This window comes from Scleropages formosus, chromosome 1 (assembly GCF_900964775.1).
Source record: "Scleropages formosus chromosome 1, fSclFor1.1, whole genome shotgun sequence".
Lineage (NCBI taxonomy): Eukaryota > Metazoa > Chordata > Actinopteri > Osteoglossiformes > Osteoglossidae > Scleropages > Scleropages formosus.
In genome coordinates, this window is record NC_041806.1 from 45,979,478 (window position 1) to 46,002,131 (window position 22,654).

A 22,654-nucleotide genomic window follows, 5' to 3' on the forward strand; every position below is an offset into this window, starting at 1 on the left:
ATTGCCCAGGTATCATCTGTGTGTTACCAGGGTATCTCCATGGCATCAAAGTATCACCAGAATACCTTCACAGTATTACCTGGACATCAGCAGGGTGTCAACCTGCATATTAGAAGGGTATGACTAGAGTAAGAAAGCATCACAAAGGTACTGGTGGGGTGTCAGAGTATCATATCGGTACTCTTTCAATACATGTACAACTCAGTATGCGTTCTTTTCCTTCGCCCCCCCCTAAGTGATGTGTTACACACCAACAAGCGATTAATAACCAGACTACCAGCTTTCTGTTTTTATTTTACAGCAACTGGCGGGAGAGCCGCTTCTGAACAGAAACAGCTTTATTATTTTCATCGACTTAAGACCCAAGAGACCTGTAGCAATTGGCCTGCTTATACAGGCTGGTATTTTACTGCAGTAATGCACCTTAAATACCACCATCAGTGTACTACAGCAAGAGCAGGAGTGAAACTTGAACCAGCAACCCTCTGATTACAGCCCGTAACCAGTATCCGCACCATACTGATACTAACTGTTCTGTTGCCAAAACAGTGTGGTTTTCTTGGACTCTGTACAGACAGTGATGTTTCACACAGTTCAACAGGCTTAAATATACAGTGTTTTACATGAGTAACTGTAAAGCTAAAAAAAAAGCCACTCTTTTATAACCTGAATTTAAAAATTCTCGGCCATCATTTAAATTTTCATAGTGATATCAACTTAGGTAACAAGAGTTCAAACTGAATAATATGCTCAAATTATATTTGCAGCAGCTGGTGCTTCGGAATTATACCACGGTTGAGCCACTCTTGCAGAAGACCAGTTTGGTTTTCTTTAGTTAAAAATTAATCTGATTATCGATCTTGGGCTGATCAAAATTGGAAGTGATTTATTTTAACTTTTAAAATGAGAGTGTTTGTGAATGTTTCAGTTCTGTTTTATGATGACAGAAGCTGACAACCACAGACCTTGTCAACAATCTGCGGTAAAAGGTAATAGTCATGATGTATGAAAGTGTACATATATGTATTTGTGTGTATATTTTGTTGCGAGTGCCATTGGGAAAGCAGGTTTGACCTGTGTCCCTCGTCCTTGTTGAGGCAATGATTGACTGATGGACATTATCTCTGTTTGTCCACCAAAGTTGGCCCATAAAGGCCCCGATCACACTGAGATGCGGGCACACGCTGGTTGTAGCTTCTCGACATGATCACGCACAAAACGGCCTTTTTCCTTTGCTCCCTGCTGTCCACAGGTAAGACAGACCATAGCAGCAAAAGATTTTTAAAAATTATTTTTAAAAAAATGACTTATTCAGAAACATATTCACAGGTAAGGCTTTCCAGTTGGATAAATGAATTGTGAAATTAAATATCTGTAAAACTTTCATTAGAAAGTAATTCTATAAACTTGTTTACAAGAAAAGCACTAATTTATGCCAAAAAATTAAAGTGTAATGATTTCTTCATCACATCACGCTCTTATGATTAGCTCTTACACAGCTGAAGCTTCTGTACAAGGCAACTTCCAATGACAGATAATAAACTTGACCATAATTTACCATTTACAGAGCTTGGTGCTACTGTATCAATTCATAGCAAATACACTGATCCAAGCTGCTAATGTGGGATTTGAACCCACAGCAACCTCCAGCTTGGAAGGCACCAGCTTTAATCACTGTATCTCCTGAAGTCACACAGTTAAAGAAACACATACTGATGGAGCTCCATATTATCTTTTTATCCATGCTTACACTACTGCACCCTTGATCAAGGTACTCACCCTGAGCTGATACAGTAAAAATTACCCTGCTGTATAAACAGTGAAATCATTGTAAGTAGCTTAGTATGCAAACCTGTCATTGTAAGTTGCCTCAGAGAAAAGCCTCAGCCAAATGAATAAATGATCATTAATAATCTTTTAGTCTCACTGACTAGCATTTTTTATCAGAAACAGAACTTTGGACACAATGTTGTGTTTACTTTTTTAGCTGCGTTCCTGGGCTCAAGGTCAAGGCCTACTGTGTAGTAGTGGGTTACCAACTAAATTAACAGATGCCACTTAATTTCACCAAACCCCTCAAATTTTACTCTCTCTTAGACTGAAGGAGTCATTACATACATCATATGTTGCAAACATTCAGAATTTCCAAGTTATGAAATCAGGAGAAGCGCCGTGTTGTTTGGCACAGCAGCCCTCTGTGTGGCCGGCTGCGTAACCGTGTGGGTGTTTGCCTGCCTCCTTTAGCGACCGCCAGTGTTCTGGATGACTACAGCAAGACGGAGGGGGCATGGATTTTTTCCCTTACTAAAAGACTGTACGCTGTGCCAACAGACCTGGATTGTGCCCTGAAGTGTAACGATGAAAAATCTTTCACTTGCAGGTATGCAAGAAGTGTATGGCTTTTTCCACTCGTACTGCACTGCTACAGTGTAAAATAGTGCACTGATTTAATATACAAGATGCAAGCTGTTGTGAATGACCACATTTTAAGGGAACGGAGCATTAGACATGGAGATATGTGGCAATTAATACAATTTGCTCTTAGCATCAGTTCATTAACACGTTAATGATTTTTAAATGGAAATTGAATGTTTGCAGTAAGATAAAAGAAGATGGGCTGCAGAATTTCCCTATGGATTTTTGTGAATTTTTTTTTTTTGGAGATTGACATAAACAAATTTATCTGTCATAGAATACACTACTATGAGTACACGATTAATTGGGAATACATGACTGCTTGAATCTGTGTTTTTATTTGTTTGGCAGAGGTTTTTTAATGGATACGGTAACTAGATAACAAATATAAGAACTGAGATCATTAACGCAAGCAGATATGGTTAACACAGTCAGCTTGAGCATTACTTCACAGCACATCAGATGGTGGGTCTCCAAGAGACATTAAAATCTGAAATAGGGAACAATAATGTAGATAAGCTACTTGACAATGTTATTAGTACTTTCAGAATTTACTTTGTTGCGTTTGATATTGTTTTTCAGGTCCTTCATGTACGTTCAGAAGGATCAAGAATGTTTGACCCTACCAACAAACTCAAAAATTGATACAATCATCCGACGAATAAGCACAGCCTTGTATGAACAGAAAGGTCAGTATGGACCCGCAAACTGGAGGAGATGATGATGGCCATCATGGTCTTGGGCATTCTACCCTAATTGTACCTCTTAATACTGTATCAAGCTCACTCAGCTTCTCCTCCAGTTGCTTTTGCTGTGACAGGCTTCTGTTGAAGACACCAAAATAATTGTAAAGCCATATAACATTAATTGCAACTAATATCAAGACAAGAAGTTTCAAATGCAAAATTTTTTAGCCATCTATCATACTTTAATTTAAGCAACATGATTATTTACTCATTTGCTACCACTGCAATTTGCAACATTAGGTTTTTACACAAAAATGTTTACAATGATTTAGCCATTTTTACAGCTAGGTTATTTTTATTGTATCACTTTAGGGTTAGTACCTTGATCAAGGTAAGAATATGGGTATATGGGTCCTCCCAGTGCAAATCTTAAGTCTTAAATACCACAGTACCTGCTTTCCCTTTCCCAGCCTAAGAAAGGACGTTAAAAGTAAAGTCGAATTTTATTTCGACCAGCAAAATCTTTTTTTCAGTCAACTCTTCGCAAGTGGAAATTATTGTTAGCGAATTAGGGTTAGTATATATCACAATGTAGCAATTTTTTTTTTTAATTTTTGGCAGCAGAGAGAGGTTAAACAGACATAGTAGACGAAACACCAGATTTAACTAATCTGTTGACCTTACTTCATGTTGGTGAGTACCAGTGAATATATCGTCTTTTGCAGTTTTCTTCCCGTCGGTTAATATTTGATTGTTCCAGATCTCACATTGACTGTGGTTCTTTGGTAAACAGAGGCAAAACACACTGAACAAATACCTTTGGCCACTCAGGAACTGCAAGTGTAGAAAACACCAAGGTGTCAGTCCAGCCCCATGTGGTGTAATACCTCAAAGACTCTAAAAACTCTGGCTCGGTGTCCTCAGAGTTACCCAGTCTTGTTTGTAAAACAGTTCATGTTGTTTCAAAGGGCAAAGGCTGATTGGCCAAATGTGCATTTCTCTCGTGCTGGACAGTGACGATGTTTGGTTTTTACTTTTAACGTTCAACTGGTAAAAGCAGCAATATAGTAAAAAAATATATATTTCATTCAAGAATGGCGCCTAAGAAGAGTAATTAGCATTTAATTATCAGAAGAATGTATATCAACATTTCAAACTGTGCATGGCTAATTCTGTCCTTGTGATGTTATGAGCAGAACTGTGTATTTGTGTCCGAGTAAATTAATCTGGCACAAATTTTTTTCAGAGTTTTTGAAAGAGTGCAAAAACAGCATTGGAACTGATTACAGGGGGTCAATCTCCACAACAAAATCCGGAAAGACGTGCCAGAAATGGAGTTCAAACTACCCACATAAGCCCAAGTATGAATTCACTACTTATTTTCTACTTTTCTGGAACAAAAACACAGCATATCATCTTGCAAAGGACAGTCTAAAGGTTTGCTTCTGAGAATCAGAATGCAGTCATGTGAGATGATTAATTAATTCTGTGGTGATGTGGATATTCAACAGCACTGACGCCATCTTTGCAACTTATTTGCAGTACTACACCCAAAACTCACCCGAATGCCGATCTGGAGCACAATTTCTGCAGAAACCCCGATGGAGACAGCAATGGGCCCTGGTGCTACACGACAGACCTGCAAACTCGATGGGAGCACTGCAATATTCAGGACTGCAGCGGTAGTGGAAGAGCTGTTCTTCAGATCCTTAATCATGCTTCTACCTGTTGAGTCTTATTGTCTTCTGATTGCTCCACAGAGGAGTGCATGCACTGCAGTGGAGAGGACTACCGGGGAAAGACCTCCCAGACAGAAAATGGCTTCACCTGCCAACGCTGGGACTCCCAGAAGCCTCATTCACATGGATACATCCCTGAAGTGTAAGGGACAGAGTCCTCTCGGTCTTGCTTACCTGTACAGGAGAAATTCTGCATTCTCTGGGTTTGTCAAACATGTTGAGATTTAATTTGACTCAGACTTGGGATTCTATTAGAACTATGTTCAATATATTTTCAAGTTTAAGTGGTTTTTATCGTCATTCCTCTATACAGCTTGTATACAGTGGAACGAAATGCCATTTCTCCGGAGACCATGATGCAACACAGAACAGTACGCAGGACTACATAAAGTGCAAAGACACAACAGTGTTAGATGAGTACAAGACAATAAATACACAGGACATGGGCTGTAAACTGTAGACTGTAGTGTATGGAGTCATGCTGCCAGATGAGCAGTAGGAGGCAGCAGGGTGTTGAGTAATCTGAGTACCTCAGTTTGTCCATTCATATACAAGTTTATGGAAATAGAAAAAGAATAAATTTTAGCTGATGTAAGTCAGCATTAGAAACATTAGTAAAATCATTTTCATCTTCAAAACAATTTATCAGTAATGTACTATTTCTTGTAGACCAAGGTAGTGAAAATGAGCCAGAGGTAGACGAAAATATATGCCTAAGTTGGAGGTCTGAGGACACCAAGGAGCTACAACTGAAATCAGGGGGTCATGCTTGCCCATGTGCCTTGACCTGGCAGGTTACCGGAGAAATACCTAGAAGAGAACTACTGCCGAAACCCAGATGGAGAACCTCGGCCCTGGTGTTTCACCACGAACCCCAGCAAGCGCTGGGACTTCTGCAACATCCCACGGTGCAGTGAGTCCAGGGGAACATGGGTTTGGGTTGATCAGGGTAGAGATGGAACTGCTTAATGGAGTGACCCAGACTAAGAGGTGACGTTGTGCTGAAATAGGTTATGATTACTTCAGAAAATAAAAGCACCACATAAAACTAAAGCAAGACACTGGATGGCTGTGGGGAGAGCTTTAAGAGAAGTTTCGGACTTTGTTGGAAACATCTACTAGAGGTTGTTGGCAGGCTTAAGATTTTCTACTTGTAGTAGATCAGACACTGGTTTGACTCTTTCACTTTACTCTTTAGCCTCAGCACCACCACCAGCTGAAGAGGAGCTCACCTGTGCTACAGGAGAAGGCGGTGCCTACAGGGGTATCGTGGCTGTGACAGAGTCAGGGAAAGCTTGCCAGATGTGGTCCAGTCAGACACCCCACAAGCACAGCAGAACCCCAGAAAACTACCCCTGCAAGTAAGACATGTGGTGCAGTTGACATCAACGTGTTGTACAAAAATCTTGGTAACCAAACTATTTAATACTCAGATGTCAAAACAGCAAGGTAGAATGTTAGACATTTTAGTAAAGAATGTGACCAACTACATGACACAGATATTGATATAGTCCATCCTTGGAAAAAGGAATGTCCTTTAGTGCAGAATGTGTGTTTTCTTCACAGGGGCCTCACCTTGAACTATTGTCGAAATCCAGACAATGAGCGGATGCCCTGGTGTTACACCACTGACCCAGATACCCGGTGGGAGTACTGCAAGGTGCCAAGTTGTGGGGATGAGCCAAGCCCAAGTAAGCTATGACTTGACTTGTATCTTCAACCGCCATTTGACGCTGATTAGTATTAGTGGTTAGTATCTGAGACAGAAAGGAATAGCAATGGATTGATCAGACATACTTCAGAAGTTTAGAGTGAGTCTTACCTCCTTGATTCTACTGAAAATGCTCTTAAATGAGCCAAAAGTTTGGTCAACGTAGCAGCTGGAACAGCTACATCATCCTGCTATGCTGTAGAGAAATCCTCACAGCCGATTGGCTTTGTATTCAAAAGGTGTTCGGATGTTGCTGGGACTTAATGTTATCCAAATGGCATAACCGTGAACTGAAACAAACCAAAAGGTGTGCAAAAGGCAATTCTGGATGTCATCTCCAGTGAGACTTGCCCGTGGTGATCAAGGGTTGTGATGTAATGTGTCTTACCTAGACAGTCTAACAAGTCATCTGTCCTTGGAAGTCCTATACACTGGACATGTATCTTCAGCATTTACGTAAAGCATTACCCAAGTGGAAGGCTTCAACTTGTTTTAAAGTGAAGTTTTCCATAGTATTTACTTACACACCACATTATGACTAAGAGGTATAGCTACTGAAAAGTTTTGAAAAAGGTATTAATTTCTGGGTTAAGCACTATAATTCTGGAGTTGGCTATGTGTTCAGAACAGCACTGACAAGTTCAGGCTGACAAAAATCTCAATCTGTGTATGTGCCAGTTGAACCAGTCATAGCACCGACAACTGACTGCTATGAAGGAAATGGGACAACGTACCGCGGAGTCACATCGGAGACAATCAGTGGGAAGAAGTGCCAGTTCTGGACCTCCATGCTGCCCCACTCCCACAGAAAGACCCCACAGAACTACCCGAAAGCGTATGGCATGACATGAATCAGTTTGTGGCGTGCATTTCTGTGTCCAGATAGTTGGCAATGAACACCCTGGCGTTTCCTTCCTCAAATTCACAGAGACTTGAGGAGGAACCTGTGCCGGAACCCAGATGGAGACCGCGCCCCCTGGTGCTTCACCACAGATCCCTCGGTCCGCTGGGAGTATTGCAAGGTGGAGAAATGCCGGGAGGAGACAGTGGTGGAGGCAATTGTTCCAGTCATTATGCCCACTCAGGCTGCAGCGGCAGCACCAGCCCCGGCTCCAACCCCAACCTCAAAGCCCACTGGGGGCCAGGCTAGAGAAGAAGGTAAAGTGTATTATGCCAGACATCAAAACCCTGTCCTTTTGGGTTATAGACAGTGCTCTGAAGTAAATCCATGAGTTTGACTTTAATGCAGTTGTTTTTATTGTTCTGTTTTATTTCTGTTCTGATCACAGCTTTTCTTTCTTTTTTGACTTTCATATTGTATCTCTTACTGGGTTGTGGGATTTACTCTATGAAGTGTCTGAAGAGCGGTGTAGGCAGATTCATTTAGTGAGGGGTTTAAGGCAGTGCGCCCCCTGTCCCACAGCCATAAAATAAATAAATATATACACACATGCACTTTAAAATAAATATAAAATAAAATTCCTGACACCTCCCAAGCATCAAAAGGCCAGATTTAATATGATTTGTTGGAGAGAATCAGTTAAATCCTGCAAATATTGACTGGTTTTAAATCTCAGGGGATATACATCTCTTTCTTAAAGTTTAAGTCATTTCAATTTTTCAAATTAAACTCTACTCAATTAAAAGTATTGCATATATGAAGGATATAAGAGTTTACTAACCTTGTGTCCATTACTTCAGTGCAAAATTTTAAGAATATTTGATGTTCAAATAACTGATAAAAAAAAAAATTAATAAACATAACTGTGTCAATGTCTCACAGTTACATGAAGGTTTCCCCACCAATCTTGAACCTCGGTATCATGGTCATTAAAGTTGAGCTCAGTCAAATAAACCCCCATAATGACAGTGCACTTTCCCTCCAGACTGCAAGAGTGGCAATGGGGAAAGCTACAGGGGTCTCACATCCATGACCGCTACAGGGGTGACCTGCCAGGCCTGGAGTGCTATGAGCCCCCACCAACATGCTAGCTTCACCCCCGAGACCCATCCAACCAAAGGCCTGGAGTCCAATGTGAGTCAGATGTGGTTACTGGGTGTTTACCGTAGTACCAGTTGAAGCACATCAGCTCATGTTCTATTAACCAATTTACCAGTTTCTCCTCAGTGAAATGGACTTCACTAAGCAAACAGCAGTGATTTCTAGGTACATGTGTTCATATTTAAAGAAGGTCAAGGAAGGACATGTTTTTTGGACTCTCCTGGGATTTACAATAAAATGAATGTCCAGTGACATGAAATCTGTGTTCTTCTGATCAGCAATGCAGAAACCCAGATAATGATGTGAATGGACCGTGGTGCTACACAATGGATCCAAATAAAAAGTGGGATTACTGCAACATTCCAGACTGCGGTAAGGAGGATTTTTGAACGAAAGCCTCTTGAAAAGAATCACATGGCTCCCCTAAAAATATTGCTGAACATCAGTAGTGATAGTCTTTGCAAGGTATGAACTAGTACTACTGTATTTAACTGTAAGATGTGGTAAGACAATAGTAGTAACTCTGTGGTAGTAGTGGGTCAGTTCTTTCTTTTGGAAACAGTCTACAAAGTGCTCCTTGATGCTCTTTGGCCTACACATTTGGATTTTTTTGGCTAAACAGCACTGATTGGTGTCTTTTGATACCCAACAGCCACAGTGAAGTGCGGACAGCCTAAGGTAAAGCCACGACGGTGCCTTGGCCGAATTGTGGGCGGGTGCACCTCCACACCTCACTCGTGGCCTTGGCAGATCAGCCTTCGGACCAGGTAACATATCTCAACTCCAATTTAACCAAGTGTATCCAACCCACTGGCATGGCTACGCATACAAACCATACTTGTGTCTGTCCTGCCTTTCTCTTTGTTTGTGTCAGTTCGGGCCTACACTTCTGTGGTGGAACACTGATCAAACCGCAGTGGGTTTTGACAGCAGCCCATTGTCTAGAGAGGTGAGAGCAGAAATCCTGAAACAAAAGCATTTTTTTAAATTAACATATGGCCTATAAAATAGTTCCAAGCAACTCTTTAGACTTAACCATGTTTTAAGTGGAGGTGGGCATCAGAGAGGTTCTGTAATAAGTCCATTCATGGGCCAAATAATCCTGTATGAACACACCTTTAGTTACAGGAAACATCATAACTGAAATAACATAAAATAACCGCTATATGTTTTTGGTTACCCTTGTACATTACAGGTCAAAGAGGCCTAGTGCTTACAAGGTGTATCTCGGGATTCACAAAGAAGTAGCAAGCGAGCCTTCCAAACAGATACTGAACCTTGAGAACCTCATCTTGGGACCCTCCGGAACTGATATTGCATTGCTCAAGTTAGAGAGGTAAGGCAATTGTCAAATTCTCACTCAATGAAATTCAGGAATGACGAAAACGGAGGCTCATACGTGACCATCTGGTTTCAGGCCTGCCACCATCACCGACCAGGTGCAGCCTGTATGCTTGCCAGAGAAAGACTACATCGTCCCAAGTGGAAAAGAGTGCTATGTGACTGGCTGGGGTGAAACTCAAGGTATGCAGATATTTCAAAACTGTTAGATTAACTTCAGTTCAGGCACCCCAGAAAAGTGCCAAGGAGGACCTCACTGGGTTACATTTTGCAAAAGTAAGAATGATATAGTTCAAAAACTGATGTTGTGCTTGCAGGCACTGGAGGGGAAGGCCTCCTGAAGGAGACGGGATTACCGGTCATCGAAAACAAAGTGTGCAACCGCCCATCCTACCTGTTTGGCAGGGTGAAGGACCACGAGATGTGTGCAGGGAATATCGAGGGAGGTACAGATAGCTGCCAGGTGAGTAGATAGCACTGCAAGTTAGTATTGTACACATAGAAACGAAAGCGAGAAGTCAGGAGAGATGGTGGTTAAAGATACTTAAGTAGCTGGACGGCTATTGGCTGGATTGTCAGAAATGGGTCCATATGCAAAGTACCTTCATAAAATTACTACAGTAAAATCTAGCTGTACAAATGCGCCACTTTGGATAAAAGTTAGAGAACATTACGGACCATTTTCTTGCAAACCAAAACTGTCCAGTAATGAAGATGCCTATGACACTTGAGTTATGATGACCTCTGATCATAACTCTGATCATAATTCTGATCTACTCCCTCCAGGGTGACAGCGGGGGACCTCTTGTCTGCTCCGAGAAAGACTCGTTTGTCCTTCAGGGAGTGACGTCGTGGGGACTGGGCTGTGCCAACGCCATGAAGCCTGGGGTCTACACCCGGGTCTCCAAGTTCATCGACTGGATTGACGAAACAATCAGAAAGAACTGACTTGCTCCATGAGAAGAAGTTGTTAAATGATCTAAAGAGATATTTGGTTTTTATGTTCTATGAAATGTTCTCATTTACTGAAAACAATGGTGAATCAGCACCCAGTGAGAAGTGCTTTAAAGTAATTGCACACAATACCCTACTTTGCTGCAGTGCTGTGAAACAATAAATTTAGCAATTCACCTTAAAGATGACTCATGTCCTTGGGACCCTTGTGACAAAGGATGCAGTACACAGTACTGGGGAGGAAGTGTTAACAGGGTTTTTTCTTTTTAATTTCAGTGGAATGGATTCCATGTCATACCTCCTTTCTCATACAGTTTAGTTGCCCCTCCTTTGATTATGACTTTGGCACTAGAACAAGGAGAGATTCTGTTTATCAGAGACATCAGCTTTTCAAAGGTTAGGAGTCAATCCATATCTACCATGTTTTAGACTAAATTTGACCTTTTGCACAAGAGTACCCTGGTGAATGAATTAAATAAAGTTAATTGAAAATACACTATACCTTACTTAATCTAGGGTCACAGATCAAAAATTGCAGCAGGAACATACACACACACACACACATATATATATATATATATATATATATATATATATATATATATAGGTAGGGGGTGCGGTGGCGCAGTGGGTTGGACCGCAGTCCTGCTCTCTGCTGGGTCTGGGGTTCGAATCCCGCTTGGGGTGCCTTGCGACGGACTGGCGTCCCGTCCTGGGTGTGTCCCCTCCCCCTCCGGCCTTCCGCCCTGTGTTGCCGGGTTAGGCTCCGGTTCCCCGTGACCCCGTCAGGGACAAGCGGTTCTGAAAATGTGTGTGTGTGTGTATATATATATAATGTTCCTACGGTGAATAACCACTCCAGGAACAACAAATTACACAGAGGGATGCACCTCTAAATGATACAGAGTCAGAAAATGTGACATATCTCATATGATTTCTTTGCACATAAAATCTTGCATGAAATACCTAATTTTTTATTCAGTAACTAAATTTAATTTATATTTTGACAGATTCAAACTCCAGTTTTTAATATTAAAAAAAAAAAAATTGCACCATGAAGTTTTTCAGAAGTGCTACCTACTGCATCACCATGCTGCCCCTACCATCTAGCAATACTCAATAAACCTTCCAAACCTCAATCACGCTGCAGTGGAAATTAAATGAACAAAGAATATATTTTATTTAATTGAAACTACAGGTGGTCCCCAGTTTACGATGGGGTTGCGTTCCACGAAATTCATCATAAGTCGAAAATGCATTTATTACACCTAATACACACCTCTTGTGACAGACTGGGAGATGCAGATTGCTGCTACTGCCCAGCAACGCAAGAGAGCATTGCACCGCATATATATCGCTTGCCCGGAAAAAAAATGAAAATTACGGTTTCTACTGAATGTCTATCGCCAGCTCACCATCATGGTACTTGTATCTATGACAATAAACTTGAACATGAACCTGATAAAGTCAAAAAAATCGTAAGTCGAACTATCGTAAATCGGGGACCACCTGTATATAAGCTATTTATCAATTTTAAAAAATTATTGTGTCACAATAAACAAAAAATACTCAGTGACTCACTCATTCACTTTCATTAAGCACTTGTCCTTATCAGGGTAACAACAGTCTAGAGCCTACCCTAGAACCACTGGGCACTAAGTTTAGAGGGGGACACCCTGGACAGGGCACCAGTCCATCGCAGTAAATGAAAGATATGTTCAAAATATTCTTTTGTCACAAGTAAGAATCACATGTTCTGCTGTAATGGAATTCATGTATAATTGTATTATACCGACAGAGTCGGTAAGACATGTATGCTGGATTCATGAACAGGTATGGTAATTAAGCTGACAGTTTTTCCCTCCAAAAAGAAGATGAACAATCAGACATCTAAGGGTTTCACAACAGCTGTGACATCCGTAGACAAGAGGTTCATCATTGGCTGTGTTTCCCCGGGGCTCTCTTTTTTCCTAAGAAACAAATAAATGTTTCAAATATTGCTTTAAATTACTTTAAAGACTTTCAATATGCAACTTTTTGACTAGACACTGTAAATAAAAGTTTTTCCTATTTAGGAATCAGGTTAAAAAATATTAGAGGCTAAATTAAGAGAGAAAACAGAATCAAGGAAAATAGAGAATTATGCATTTGTTGGTCAGTATGAGAAATACACAAGTGTTCACAACTGTGTTAACACTATTTTCTTTATACCGGCTTTACCAATTATACTAAACTATATAACAAACTATAACTAGTTTATAGTTTTAGTTAAACAGTTTATAATTAGTTAACTATTAAATCAAAGTGTATTTCATTTTCTTTTTCTTTGCATTTTCAGTTTGCAATTTCCACTGAAACTGGACTCATGAAATACAGAAATGGACAGGAATGAAATTTTAATGCAGTTTGAAACTGGGGTCATCTACCTGTCAACATCTTAATGAGCAATAAAGAGTTTCTTTGTGTGATGTTACTAGGTCAGGAGCAACAAATAAAGTAATCTGTACAGAGGAGTTTCACACACACTTTGTGTTGACTGCAGAAATCCATGAAAAAAGGTCTCAAGAACAGTCTCAAGCACGCCATGCACCACGTGTTTTTATGGTATGAGACAGATGGGCTCACCTGTTCGGGAACTCAATGTCATCGATTGTCTCAGGCAGAGGGACACCTTTAGTCTCTGGCAGCATGAGGACCAAAGCCCCAGCAACGAATGCAATCACTCCTGTTAGACAGAAGTTATGTGATGTCCAAGTCCACACCCAAAACATGAGCAAATCACACACAGACGTCTTTGCTCTTTACTCAGCGCATGTCATTGGATCTGATTCTGAGGTTTAAAGTCTCGTTGTGGCAGGTGTAAGAACTGAGAAGTTAGGCACAGCACAATAACCGACCAGTTAGAAGGTGGACTTGATGTCCTCATGTCCTCTGGAACATTATACCTGTTTAAAGCTGCTTTGGACCACTATGTCTACTGATCACTACATCTACTGAGGGAAAGGGATGTTTACACCATTATAACAGTGTGAGACATCAACTTGAGATGAGGCTACCAACTACGTTTGACTCACCGAAAATGATGAGTGGCAACTCGAGCCATATGACTGCCAGCCTGTAGAGGAGGAATGGGGCTACAATCCCACCGATGTCACATAGCGTGGAGCATGCAGACACACCCAAGTTCCTACAGCAGCAAACACAGACAAGACAGAAGCCCAAACTTGAGTGAGATGAGAAAACACCTGAGGGTCATTCCACTGCTATATTTAATGAAAGCTAATCAAGAGTGACTTTGCACCAACATTGTTTTGCAGCAAAAAATAAAAGGGGCAAAAACAGTAACAGTAAAAGTGTTTCCTTGTATGAAAAAAATCTTAAAAAACACTGCATTTGCTGCATTCTTCTGAAATAAATGTTTAATAATTTTGCAATTAGAAACTGTTAATAACAGGTAAACCTTTATGCAGCTACTCATGTGATATCCATTGGTTCATAGGGTGGAATGTAACAAATTAACTGCTTTAGAATCACGTGTCTCCATCCAAGTCTCTCGCTCGATGTAATGCACTCATTGTATTTTTCTATGAAATGTACACTGCTTTGGAGAAAAGTGTCTGCTAAACGAATAAATGTAAATAAACATAATTTTCTCAAGTGCTTTTATACTGTGGCCTTAGCGAGGACTAAACTCACCTGACAAAGGTGGGGTATAGCTCTGTGTTGACAAACACAACCATTTCAAAGGCCATGGTGATGCCTAGGCGCCCGATACAAGCAACGAACATCTTGAACCACAGTAAACCTAAGAAAGGAAAGAGCCATTGCTAGCCCAACACGTGGAGGGGCAGAGCTAATTCAGCTCATTTTTGTGGCAAACAGGAACAGTAAAGCCGTAGAAAACCTACTATCTGGCGTGAAGGCCACGACAAAGCAGGCCACCCCAGACACGATGTTGGCTGTGGCAAATGGGATTCGGCGCCCAATGCGTTCAATGGTGAAGAGAATAAGGAACGCTGCAGGAAACTCAACCACCCCCGAGATCAGGAAGTCAACGTATACGTTCCCGCCTTGGATCCCGAGGCGCATGATGAGGCCCTGGTAGACGACGGCACTGGTGAACCTTCAGACGAAAAAACAATGATGCAACATGGGTGCGGAAAAGGGTTTATTACACATGCAAAGTCTAAGGAAATGAGTTCTCTCAGCAAAAAAGTTTGACAGATTACCAGTTGAACATGAGAATGAAGGTGTACTTCCGCATTTTTGGCGTTCGGATCAAGTCAAGGAAGGAGGCCGTTGTGATATCTGTGTTGTCACCTGTCAGGGTCTAAAAGAGCATACCAAAAAGTTTATCCGTAAGTCTGAGCAGACTGAAATAAGTAATGAAGTTCTATACCTCGTTAAAGTGATTAGCAGCTGACAAAGTGAATGAAAATAATAAACTTTCCAACCATCCATCCATCCATCATCAGTAACTGTTGTCCAGTGCAGGGTTATGGGTGTTAGTAGCATATCCCAGAAACACAAGGAGCATCACAGTCCAACACAGGGCAGTTGCACACACTCATTCCCTCAAAAACACACATGGTCATTTTGGGCACCGGTTTTCATGTCATTGGACTGTAGAGGAAACCCATGGGGATAACAAGAGCAGGATCCAAATCCAGGGCCCAGGAGCTATGTAACAACAACATTAACAGCTGCCCCACCTGCTAAACATTTCATTTGCACTTATTTTTAATTTATGGATGTGTGATATCCTATATTTATGGTCAAATTGAGATTTTAATGATCATTTCTAAACAAGCCATTCAAAGCATCTACCTCTATATTCTTGGAAAGAGTTTTCCCATTCTCTTTGGCTATTTGACCTGTAATGTGAACTGCTTTCCTTATGTTGTTCTGAGACAAGAGCCATCTTGGTGACTCTGGAATAAACCTGGAAAACAAAAATCATTGTCTAAATAAGAGCCTTGAGGAGAAATTGATGGCATCTGCTTTAGAATTAGAGCAATGTAACAGGTGAACGTTAATATTACTGCTTTAACTGTGCTGCTTTGCATCATACTGAATTAAATAGAATTGTTTTCTTGGGAAATCTTACCAGTAGTAGAGCAAGAAAAGGATGTAGGGCACAGTAATGGCCACTTGCAGCCACCGCCAGTTTGGGATGAGGTAAGCGATGAGAGGCAGAATGAGAATCCCAACACTGAAGAACATCTGCAGCAGGACCCCAACCATCCGTCGGTATTCAACGCCCACCAACTCGGTGACTGGAAAGGGGTAAAGTCCCCTCTAAGCTTACTCAGGTTCCCTGATGTCAATGCTCTGGGTTCACACACCTTTAAAACTAGGGAAGTACTGAAAATCTACTGACATAAACGTTAAATATAACCAAATTCCAGCTCCAACTAGCAGCCTGCAAAATTATTTTAAACTATATTACAAAAACTGATCACTGATTGTGCATTTCCCGATCGTTATATAATGTGTAAGGCCAACATGTATGAACTTTTTAACCTTTCAGATGTTAAGCCCCATTTAAAATGAATATCCAAGAAGAACTACAGAACTGGTGCCCTGTAGATGTGGCCACGCCTAGCTTAGGAGGTATTCCGGGAAAAGGGAGTCCTAAAGCGCATTTTTACGGCTCAGATACTATTGGCTTTGAAGATGATCATATGCAAGCATGGATTCAAAGCTCTAGTGAGCATTCTCCTTACTCAAGACGTAGGCAGTGACCCAGCCTCCCTTGACGCCAAATCCGTACAAGACCCGGAACACGAGGAGTGCTATGTAATTAGGAGAAATGGCCACAAGAATTCCTGCAACGCCATTCAGAAGGTTTGATAGCAGAAAGCACATTTTTCGTCCAAATCTGAAAACAGAAAAAATGAAAATTAACATATCTGAACAGAACTACGGGTGGTCCCTGATTTACGATGGTTCGACTTGCGATTTTTTTCGACTTTACGATGGTGAACTGGCAATAGACATTCATTAGAAACCATATTTGGAATTTTGATTTTTTTTTTTTTTCCGGGCAAGCGATATGCGGTGAGATACTCTCTCACGATGCTGGGCAACGACAGTAATGCGCATCTCCCATTCTATCACGCAGAAGTGTGTATTAAATGCATTTTTGACTTACAATATTTGACTTATGATGGGTTTCGGGGTAGGTAACGCCATTGTAAATCGGGGACCATCTGTATATAATAGTTAACTAATTGCTTGCATTAATAGAATGTCACATAATCATTCAATTGCTTCATCCAATAACAAATAAATATGGTTTCGTTAAGATGCGTGGAACAACCAGCAAGATGTCTACGAAAGTCCATAGTGCCATAACGTGAAGTTTAACATATTTACGAAATAACTCGTCCTACGGATTGTACCTGTCGGCCAGGTATCCCATGACGATGCTGCCAGCTAGGAACCCAACGTTGAGCATGGACTGGAACATGTCCACCATCCAGGAATTGCCACAAACGAGGTCAAACTGAGAACCAAAAGAGCAATCTGAAAGCACCAGAATTGCACTGTAAGAGAAATTACCGTAAGTTCTATATTTCATCAGTATTGTGTGAATGCGTAAAATGGACATAAAACTGTCGCATCTGGACGGAGACGTTTCCGGATGCTTCCTGGCGCTTATGAGGCCAACTGAAAAAGCATGAGCAATTTTTATAAAATGGGCACTTTTTGAATTCTCCTCATTCATAGTCAAGGACATTATCTTTCTGTTTTCAACTAGTTACAGAATTAAAATAAGGAAAACTTCCTAAATTTTATCTGGATTAGACTTCAATTCAGTTCGTCAGACAGATTCCTGCAAACCACAATCCTTACAAAACCATCGGACAAATTAATCTGAAGAGTTTACCTCAGTTACGAAGGATGTCCTGCCCTCGTAGTCGTACTCCCAGCCATCCTTGCAGCCTAAAACAGGTGCTCTGCTAAATGAGATGCTAATAAATTCGGCCTTCATGACTTCACAGGCTAGTCCAGTGTCGTTCCAGTCCACCTCGTATCTCTCACATTGGGCATGGATGGCATCAGCGGAGTCGTTGACCAGGCTCACGATATGCCTGCGTGTCTCAAGCTGCCCCCAGCCACAGTTCTCGCTAAGCTGGTTCAGGCCCGGGTCACGGCACCAATGCTCTGGCGTGAAACCCTGGAAGACTATACCTACATACACTCCGGCAAAAGGCATTGACACCAGGCACAGGAGTCCAAAGATTCGCTTCTGGCACAAGCCAAATTTTCCAGTCTCTTCTAGAATATCATCGAAGGTGGTCATGATTGCATCGCTGCATCTACACCTGTCACTGGTTGGAGGGTTTCACAAGGGTTTTTAGCCCAGCAAATATGATCAAAAGTCCAGATGGGAGGTGGACCTTAGACCCATCTGTGTTGTGACAACCAGACATGTGGTAAGACATTGATGAATGCAGCCAGTTACTTTTTAAAGGAAAAAGTTCAAATATCAAAACTACATGCCCCCGCAGTAAGGAAGATAAACCATCCTCTCATGTGGTCATTCTGACATTGAGTGAATGTCAAATTGAACAACAGCCAAGCTTAGCTACGACTCAAAGCTGTCCGTGGCTTAACAGTGCATTGGAACAAACTGGATTCTGCCCCACATATTAAACATGTACATAATACCGCCAAAGTGCGAGTGTTAAGCCCTGGTAAGAACCGAAACCTGTAACAAACGTTACTCATACTTATACTCATTTTTGCTCAGGACACCCAGGTTGATAAATGCCTTAACTAAAAAGTAAGTGCATCAAAAACAGTTACAATGGATTTATCTATTTTGTTACAAAATTGTTAATGCTTTTTTTTTTTTAAAAAAAGGCAAAAACAAGTAGCTTATTTGTTTTTTTTTATTGAAATAATGAAATAACATAAACATCAACATTTTAAATAGGAAACAGACCAAAAAAAGTAATAAAACCAATTTTTGGGAAAAAAGCAATACATCTCCCAGAACCCCGAATCAAGAACGAAACATACAACCAAAGAGGGGTTTCAGAGTGTTTTCTCACAAGATCAGTACCAACCAGGGCATGCTGAGCCCCCATGCTTTGGTGCATACAGCAGAGCCAGACTCTGTGCTAGCAGCAGGAAGATCAAGTGGAACCAAAATGGAGCTGTTCTCACCTGCTGCAACAAAACCCACCACACAGGAGGTTTTGTGTCAAAGTGACTTCTACAGGACTCTTTCCTCAAAGAATCAATTCTGCAGCTGAAGCTATGCAAATTATCCCACTGTGCAGAAACCATAATGAAGAATGGTACGATTTCTCTACTCAATACTTGCAAAATTTTGCTTTTCTCCTAAAAATGACAATCAGTACAAAAGGCTGAATTTAGGTCTCTTTTATAACAAAGATTGGCAAACATTCTTAAAGCAAAGAAGAAGAAGAAAAAATAAATAAAAGTATAAATGCCAGTGAATTACCCACAGTCCCATAACTTTCACAGGAAACAATAAGAAAATCATACGTATCAGAGTTCACAGATATGACTGGACGAATGCTGCAAGTTCTGTAATGCATTTGCATGTCAGAAATAAATGGCACAGTGCTGCAAAACAATCCAAGATACAAACGGTGAAACATAAGGGATTATGGCAATATTCCGAGAGGCTGTGTGCATAAATTAAAATGTCTCTACGGTGCCTTGACTGCATCCTCTAAAGAGCACAATTTTTCAGGTGGCACCTCATGCAGACTACTGTATAGAAGGACATGTTTGCATGCCTGAACAGACTCGTCATTTCATATTCTGTAGAAATCACCGCAAAGTAAAACACACAAACCCAAGACAGTAACTTAAATTACATTTGTAGCAAACCAGGAGAAACATCTTGTTAAATGACAGAACTTAAAGCCCTGAAATTTATTTTGTATTGTAATGGCACTGGGTCCCACTATTTTCCATTAAAAACTGCACATGCATTTTTGCCAAAAACTGTTCCTAAACTTATGCTAAACATCTTCCACATCAGAGAGTTAGATGGAGTTGATTATGTAAGACAGGACAGTAGATGTGAAACAAAACACTTCAGCAGGACAGGGGAGAACAAGCAAACAGTGGTGAAGGGTGTTAAACCAGTGAAAAATAAGTTACGAGGTGGAGGAACGAATATGATTTGTAGGACCCTGAACGAGTACCAAGATAGCCCTATAATGGAAGCTACCAACCAACTGATCATAAACTGTCTTGGAAAATACTGATTTGACACAAGTTACATTTTTTCTGGAAAAAATACTACAGCCTCCATCATTCACTTTTGTGTATCGTATACATACATGGGCGAACAGCATTTGCATTTGTCAAACAATTATGACCAGGAATTTAGAATCATTAATGGAGAGCAAAAGAAAAAAGTCATATAAAAAATAAAAATAAATAACCATTTGTATATTTGCATGTGTTAAATCTTACAAATTTAAATTCATTCACAAAAACAATGTGTCAATGTTTAGGAAGGGAGAAAAAAAAATTTAAAACTGTAAACATCACATACAAATATTCTTCCCTTTATTTGAAGAAAAAAAAAAAAAAAAGAAAAGAAAAGAAAAAGGACGTAGAATATTGGAGACATTCTGCCAGAGTTCCTCTGGCCTGGTTTGGGCTATTGAGTGTCACACCTTGAGGAGGTCCTCATCGCTATCATCGTGGAAGGAGCCGGGTGCGGGGGCCCGTTTCCGCCGGAGCTTCTCCTTCCGCTTGGTGCGGCCTTTCCGCTCGTTCGCTTCCAGCAGCCCTACCAGGTCCTCGTCACTATCCTGTCCTGTGGGTGCATGGACCCGCACGCCGGGTACTGTGAGCACCTCGTCCTCACTGTCCTGCTCGTCCAGTGGGAGGGAGCTCAGGGCATCGGCATGCACCGGCCTGGTCGTGATGTGTCCATTCTCCTGGGTCTCTTTGCCATTACGAGAGGCGGCGGACAAGTCTGGGGCCTCCATCTCCTCCATCAGCCATTCCATCTCCTCCTCCCCACCATCCTCAGTGTTTACCTGTTGGACAATGAGTTCCATGAAGTGAAGACGCAAGCTAAGCAATTTTAAAAAAAGAAAACCCCCCCCCCCGCACCGCATCATCTTATTCACATTTGTCTGCTCTGTGGACCTTCAGCAGGACACTACCTTGGAATACTTGTAGGAGATAGTGCTTCTTCTTCTGCAACATCCAGTCACTTTCTGCATCACTAGTTCCCTAGAAACACAAAGCAACACAAGAGGGGTCTGTTGATGCTCTTCAAGCCAACATTATACCCAAGTCCTAGTGGGAATTTGCTAGCAAAGATTTATGCAGCTATTTAAACAAACTTCATGTGCCTCCATACACTCGGACTGATCAATGAGGAAAACCAAGCAGAAGCTATAAATATTGTGGAAGTAAGTTGATTTAGACAGTCACTCCATCCTGTTCTGTCCAAGTACATTACAGCTGGGTGAACTATCGCAGGTGACGCTTACGCCGCAAAAGAAAATTAAAACACTTCAACAAAACAAAATTCAGTTAAAGATAAATGGAGAAAAATCTATATTGTCAAAAAGTACAACGTGGATGTCCAACATGAAAAAGGTAAAGGTGAGATTCTTACCTCCTTTCTCTCTTGTACAACAGCAGGATAAGGAGACAGGCAGTGAGCACAATGAGGAGCAGGCTTAGCACCGCCCCCACAGCTTGGCTCCGCCCAGACAAGCCCATGTTCCCCTCCGTTCCTCCAGAAGTCTGTCTGTTGCTATCAACTGTGCTGTACGAACAACAAACTGTTAAGATTCTGTGCATGTTGGACACATTTCTGCGTGGAAATAGAGGAACTGGAGACTTACAAAAGCTTGCAGACGTCAGAGGTGTGCCAGATGAAAAGGTACTGACAGCCGTCCGCCTCCAGGAGGAATTCTGGGATGCCTTCCCCTGCCGTAGGGCTGCAATGGAAGAGGATGGTGGAGGAGACCATCTTGGATGAGTCCCGTCCGCATTTGGACTCTGATGCCACCAACACGTCCAAGTTGCCATCTGAGAACAGGATATTTATTTAAAAAAAAAAAAAAAAAAAAAAAAAAAAAAAACCCAGAAGGTAAACAGGACTGCAACCTCTCACTTAAAAGGGGTCATTATCAGGTGACAGGAACATTACCATTACCGCCGTTGCCTCACCTTTGATGAAGTACTTGACCTTGCTGGATAAGCCAATCTTCCTAAAGTAATTCCCGTTCATTTTCACTTGGCAGATGTTTGCACCCAAGCAATTGGTGGAGGAGGCATTGGTGATGCCCGACAACTGAATTTCGTAGATGTACGTGTCCCCATTAGAACGGATGTCTCCAGAGGCCTGGTGTAACCTGAGGATTCAGAGCAGCCGCACATTTCACACTTGCACGCTAGTCTTGTCAATACTACTTACGAACATTCAAGATAAGAATTATTGTCATTACTAATCATTCAGCTGAAAGCTCTTTTCCCCGCAAAGGTAATTTGTCAGATATTTACCCACTGTATCATTTCTGATAAAGTACCTTGGATCACAAGTACTACAGCAGGAGTCAGAATTTAATCCAAGAGCCTTCAGGTGGCAAGGTGATCTAAGCCCTACACCACCTGGTGTTATACAGAAAACTTTATTAGCAGACTAATAGAAGAAAAACACTGTCCTTTTCGCAGTAGCAATTCAGACAGCAGCTCAGTCAAGCTTCATTAACTGACAGCTTGTCTGAAACCAATATTTGGAACTCCTGACTGCCAGCTCAAGGCACGTCCCCCCTAACGGATA

At 41.3% G+C, this 22,654-nt stretch overlaps 3 protein-coding genes across 4 annotated transcripts in view; 1 reads left to right on the forward strand and 2 right to left on the reverse strand.

Moving 5' to 3' along the window:
- Positions 1 to 1,141: 1,141 nt before the first annotated feature.
- Positions 1,142 to 11,031, forward strand: plg (plasminogen). The gene is made up of 19 exons (XM_018742384.2): positions 1,142 to 1,252; positions 2,245 to 2,380; positions 2,998 to 3,104; positions 4,348 to 4,462; positions 4,644 to 4,783; positions 4,862 to 4,982; positions 5,635 to 5,753; positions 6,039 to 6,201; positions 6,407 to 6,531; positions 7,230 to 7,386; positions 7,480 to 7,709; positions 8,438 to 8,586; positions 8,832 to 8,925; positions 9,206 to 9,320; positions 9,428 to 9,502; positions 9,749 to 9,889; positions 9,971 to 10,077; positions 10,212 to 10,357; positions 10,681 to 11,031. Exons 1-19 carry the CDS (start codon positions 1,204 to 1,206, stop codon positions 10,840 to 10,842), a joined length of 2,451 nt encoding a protein of 816 aa, XP_018597900.1. The 5' UTR covers positions 1,142 to 1,203; the 3' UTR covers positions 10,843 to 11,031.
- A 1,380-nt stretch (positions 11,032 to 12,411) lies between these two features.
- slc22a2 (solute carrier family 22 member 2) lies at positions 12,412 to 18,183 on the reverse strand. The gene is made up of 11 exons (XM_018742448.1): positions 17,741 to 18,183; positions 17,253 to 17,356; positions 16,575 to 16,729; positions 15,956 to 16,124; positions 15,676 to 15,790; positions 15,078 to 15,178; positions 14,757 to 14,971; positions 14,545 to 14,653; positions 13,923 to 14,035; positions 13,474 to 13,573; positions 12,412 to 12,818 (listed from the first exon to the last, which is right to left on the reverse strand). Exons 1-11 carry the CDS (start codon positions 18,155 to 18,157, stop codon positions 12,731 to 12,733), a joined length of 1,686 nt encoding a protein of 561 aa, XP_018597964.1. The 5' UTR covers positions 18,158 to 18,183; the 3' UTR covers positions 12,412 to 12,730.
- Positions 18,184 to 18,861: 678 nt separating this feature from the next.
- Positions 18,862 to 22,654, reverse strand: part of igf2r (insulin-like growth factor 2 receptor) — a 32,827-nt gene continuing 29,034 nt past the window's right edge. Inside the window, exons 44-48 of one of the 2 annotated variants that reach the window (XM_029251698.1) lie at positions 22,042 to 22,226; positions 21,714 to 21,900; positions 21,482 to 21,634; positions 21,021 to 21,090; positions 18,862 to 20,891 (exon numbers count right to left, since the gene is read on the reverse strand). In XM_029251698.1, the coding sequence (XP_029107531.1) occupies positions 20,517 to 20,891; positions 21,021 to 21,090; positions 21,482 to 21,634; positions 21,714 to 21,900; positions 22,042 to 22,226 (970 nt within the window). In that variant the 3' untranslated portion in view covers positions 18,862 to 20,516. Of the gene's footprint in view, positions 20,892 to 21,020; positions 21,091 to 21,481; positions 21,635 to 21,713; positions 21,901 to 22,041; positions 22,227 to 22,654 lie in introns of those variants that run through there. The other variant, XR_003797669.1, reaches the window with a different exon arrangement.

Bases quoted from the DNA above. Each gene is read 5' to 3' on its own strand.
- plg (XM_018742384.2), top strand. From the start codon at position 1,204: ATGATCACGCACAAAACGGCCTTTTTCCTTTGCTCCCTGCTGTCCACA. The intron at 6,532-7,229 runs GTAAGCTATGAC...TGTATGTGCCAG, and splicing joins TGGGGATGAGCCAAGCCCAA to TTGAACCAGTCATAGCACCG. The intron at 9,890-9,970 runs GTAAGGCAATTG...ATCTGGTTTCAG, and splicing joins GCATTGCTCAAGTTAGAGAG to GCCTGCCACCATCACCGACC.
- slc22a2 (XM_018742448.1), bottom strand. From the start codon at position 18,157: ATGACCACCTTCGATGATATTCTAGAAGAGACTGGAAAATTTGGCTTG. The intron at 16,730-17,252 runs GTACAATCCGTA...TTCTGTTTTCAG, and splicing joins ATGGGATACCTGGCCGACAG to ATTTGGACGAAAAATGTGCT. The intron at 14,036-14,544 runs GTGAGTTTAGTC...TTGCTGCTGTAG, and splicing joins CTATACCCCACCTTTGTCAG to GAACTTGGGTGTGTCTGCAT.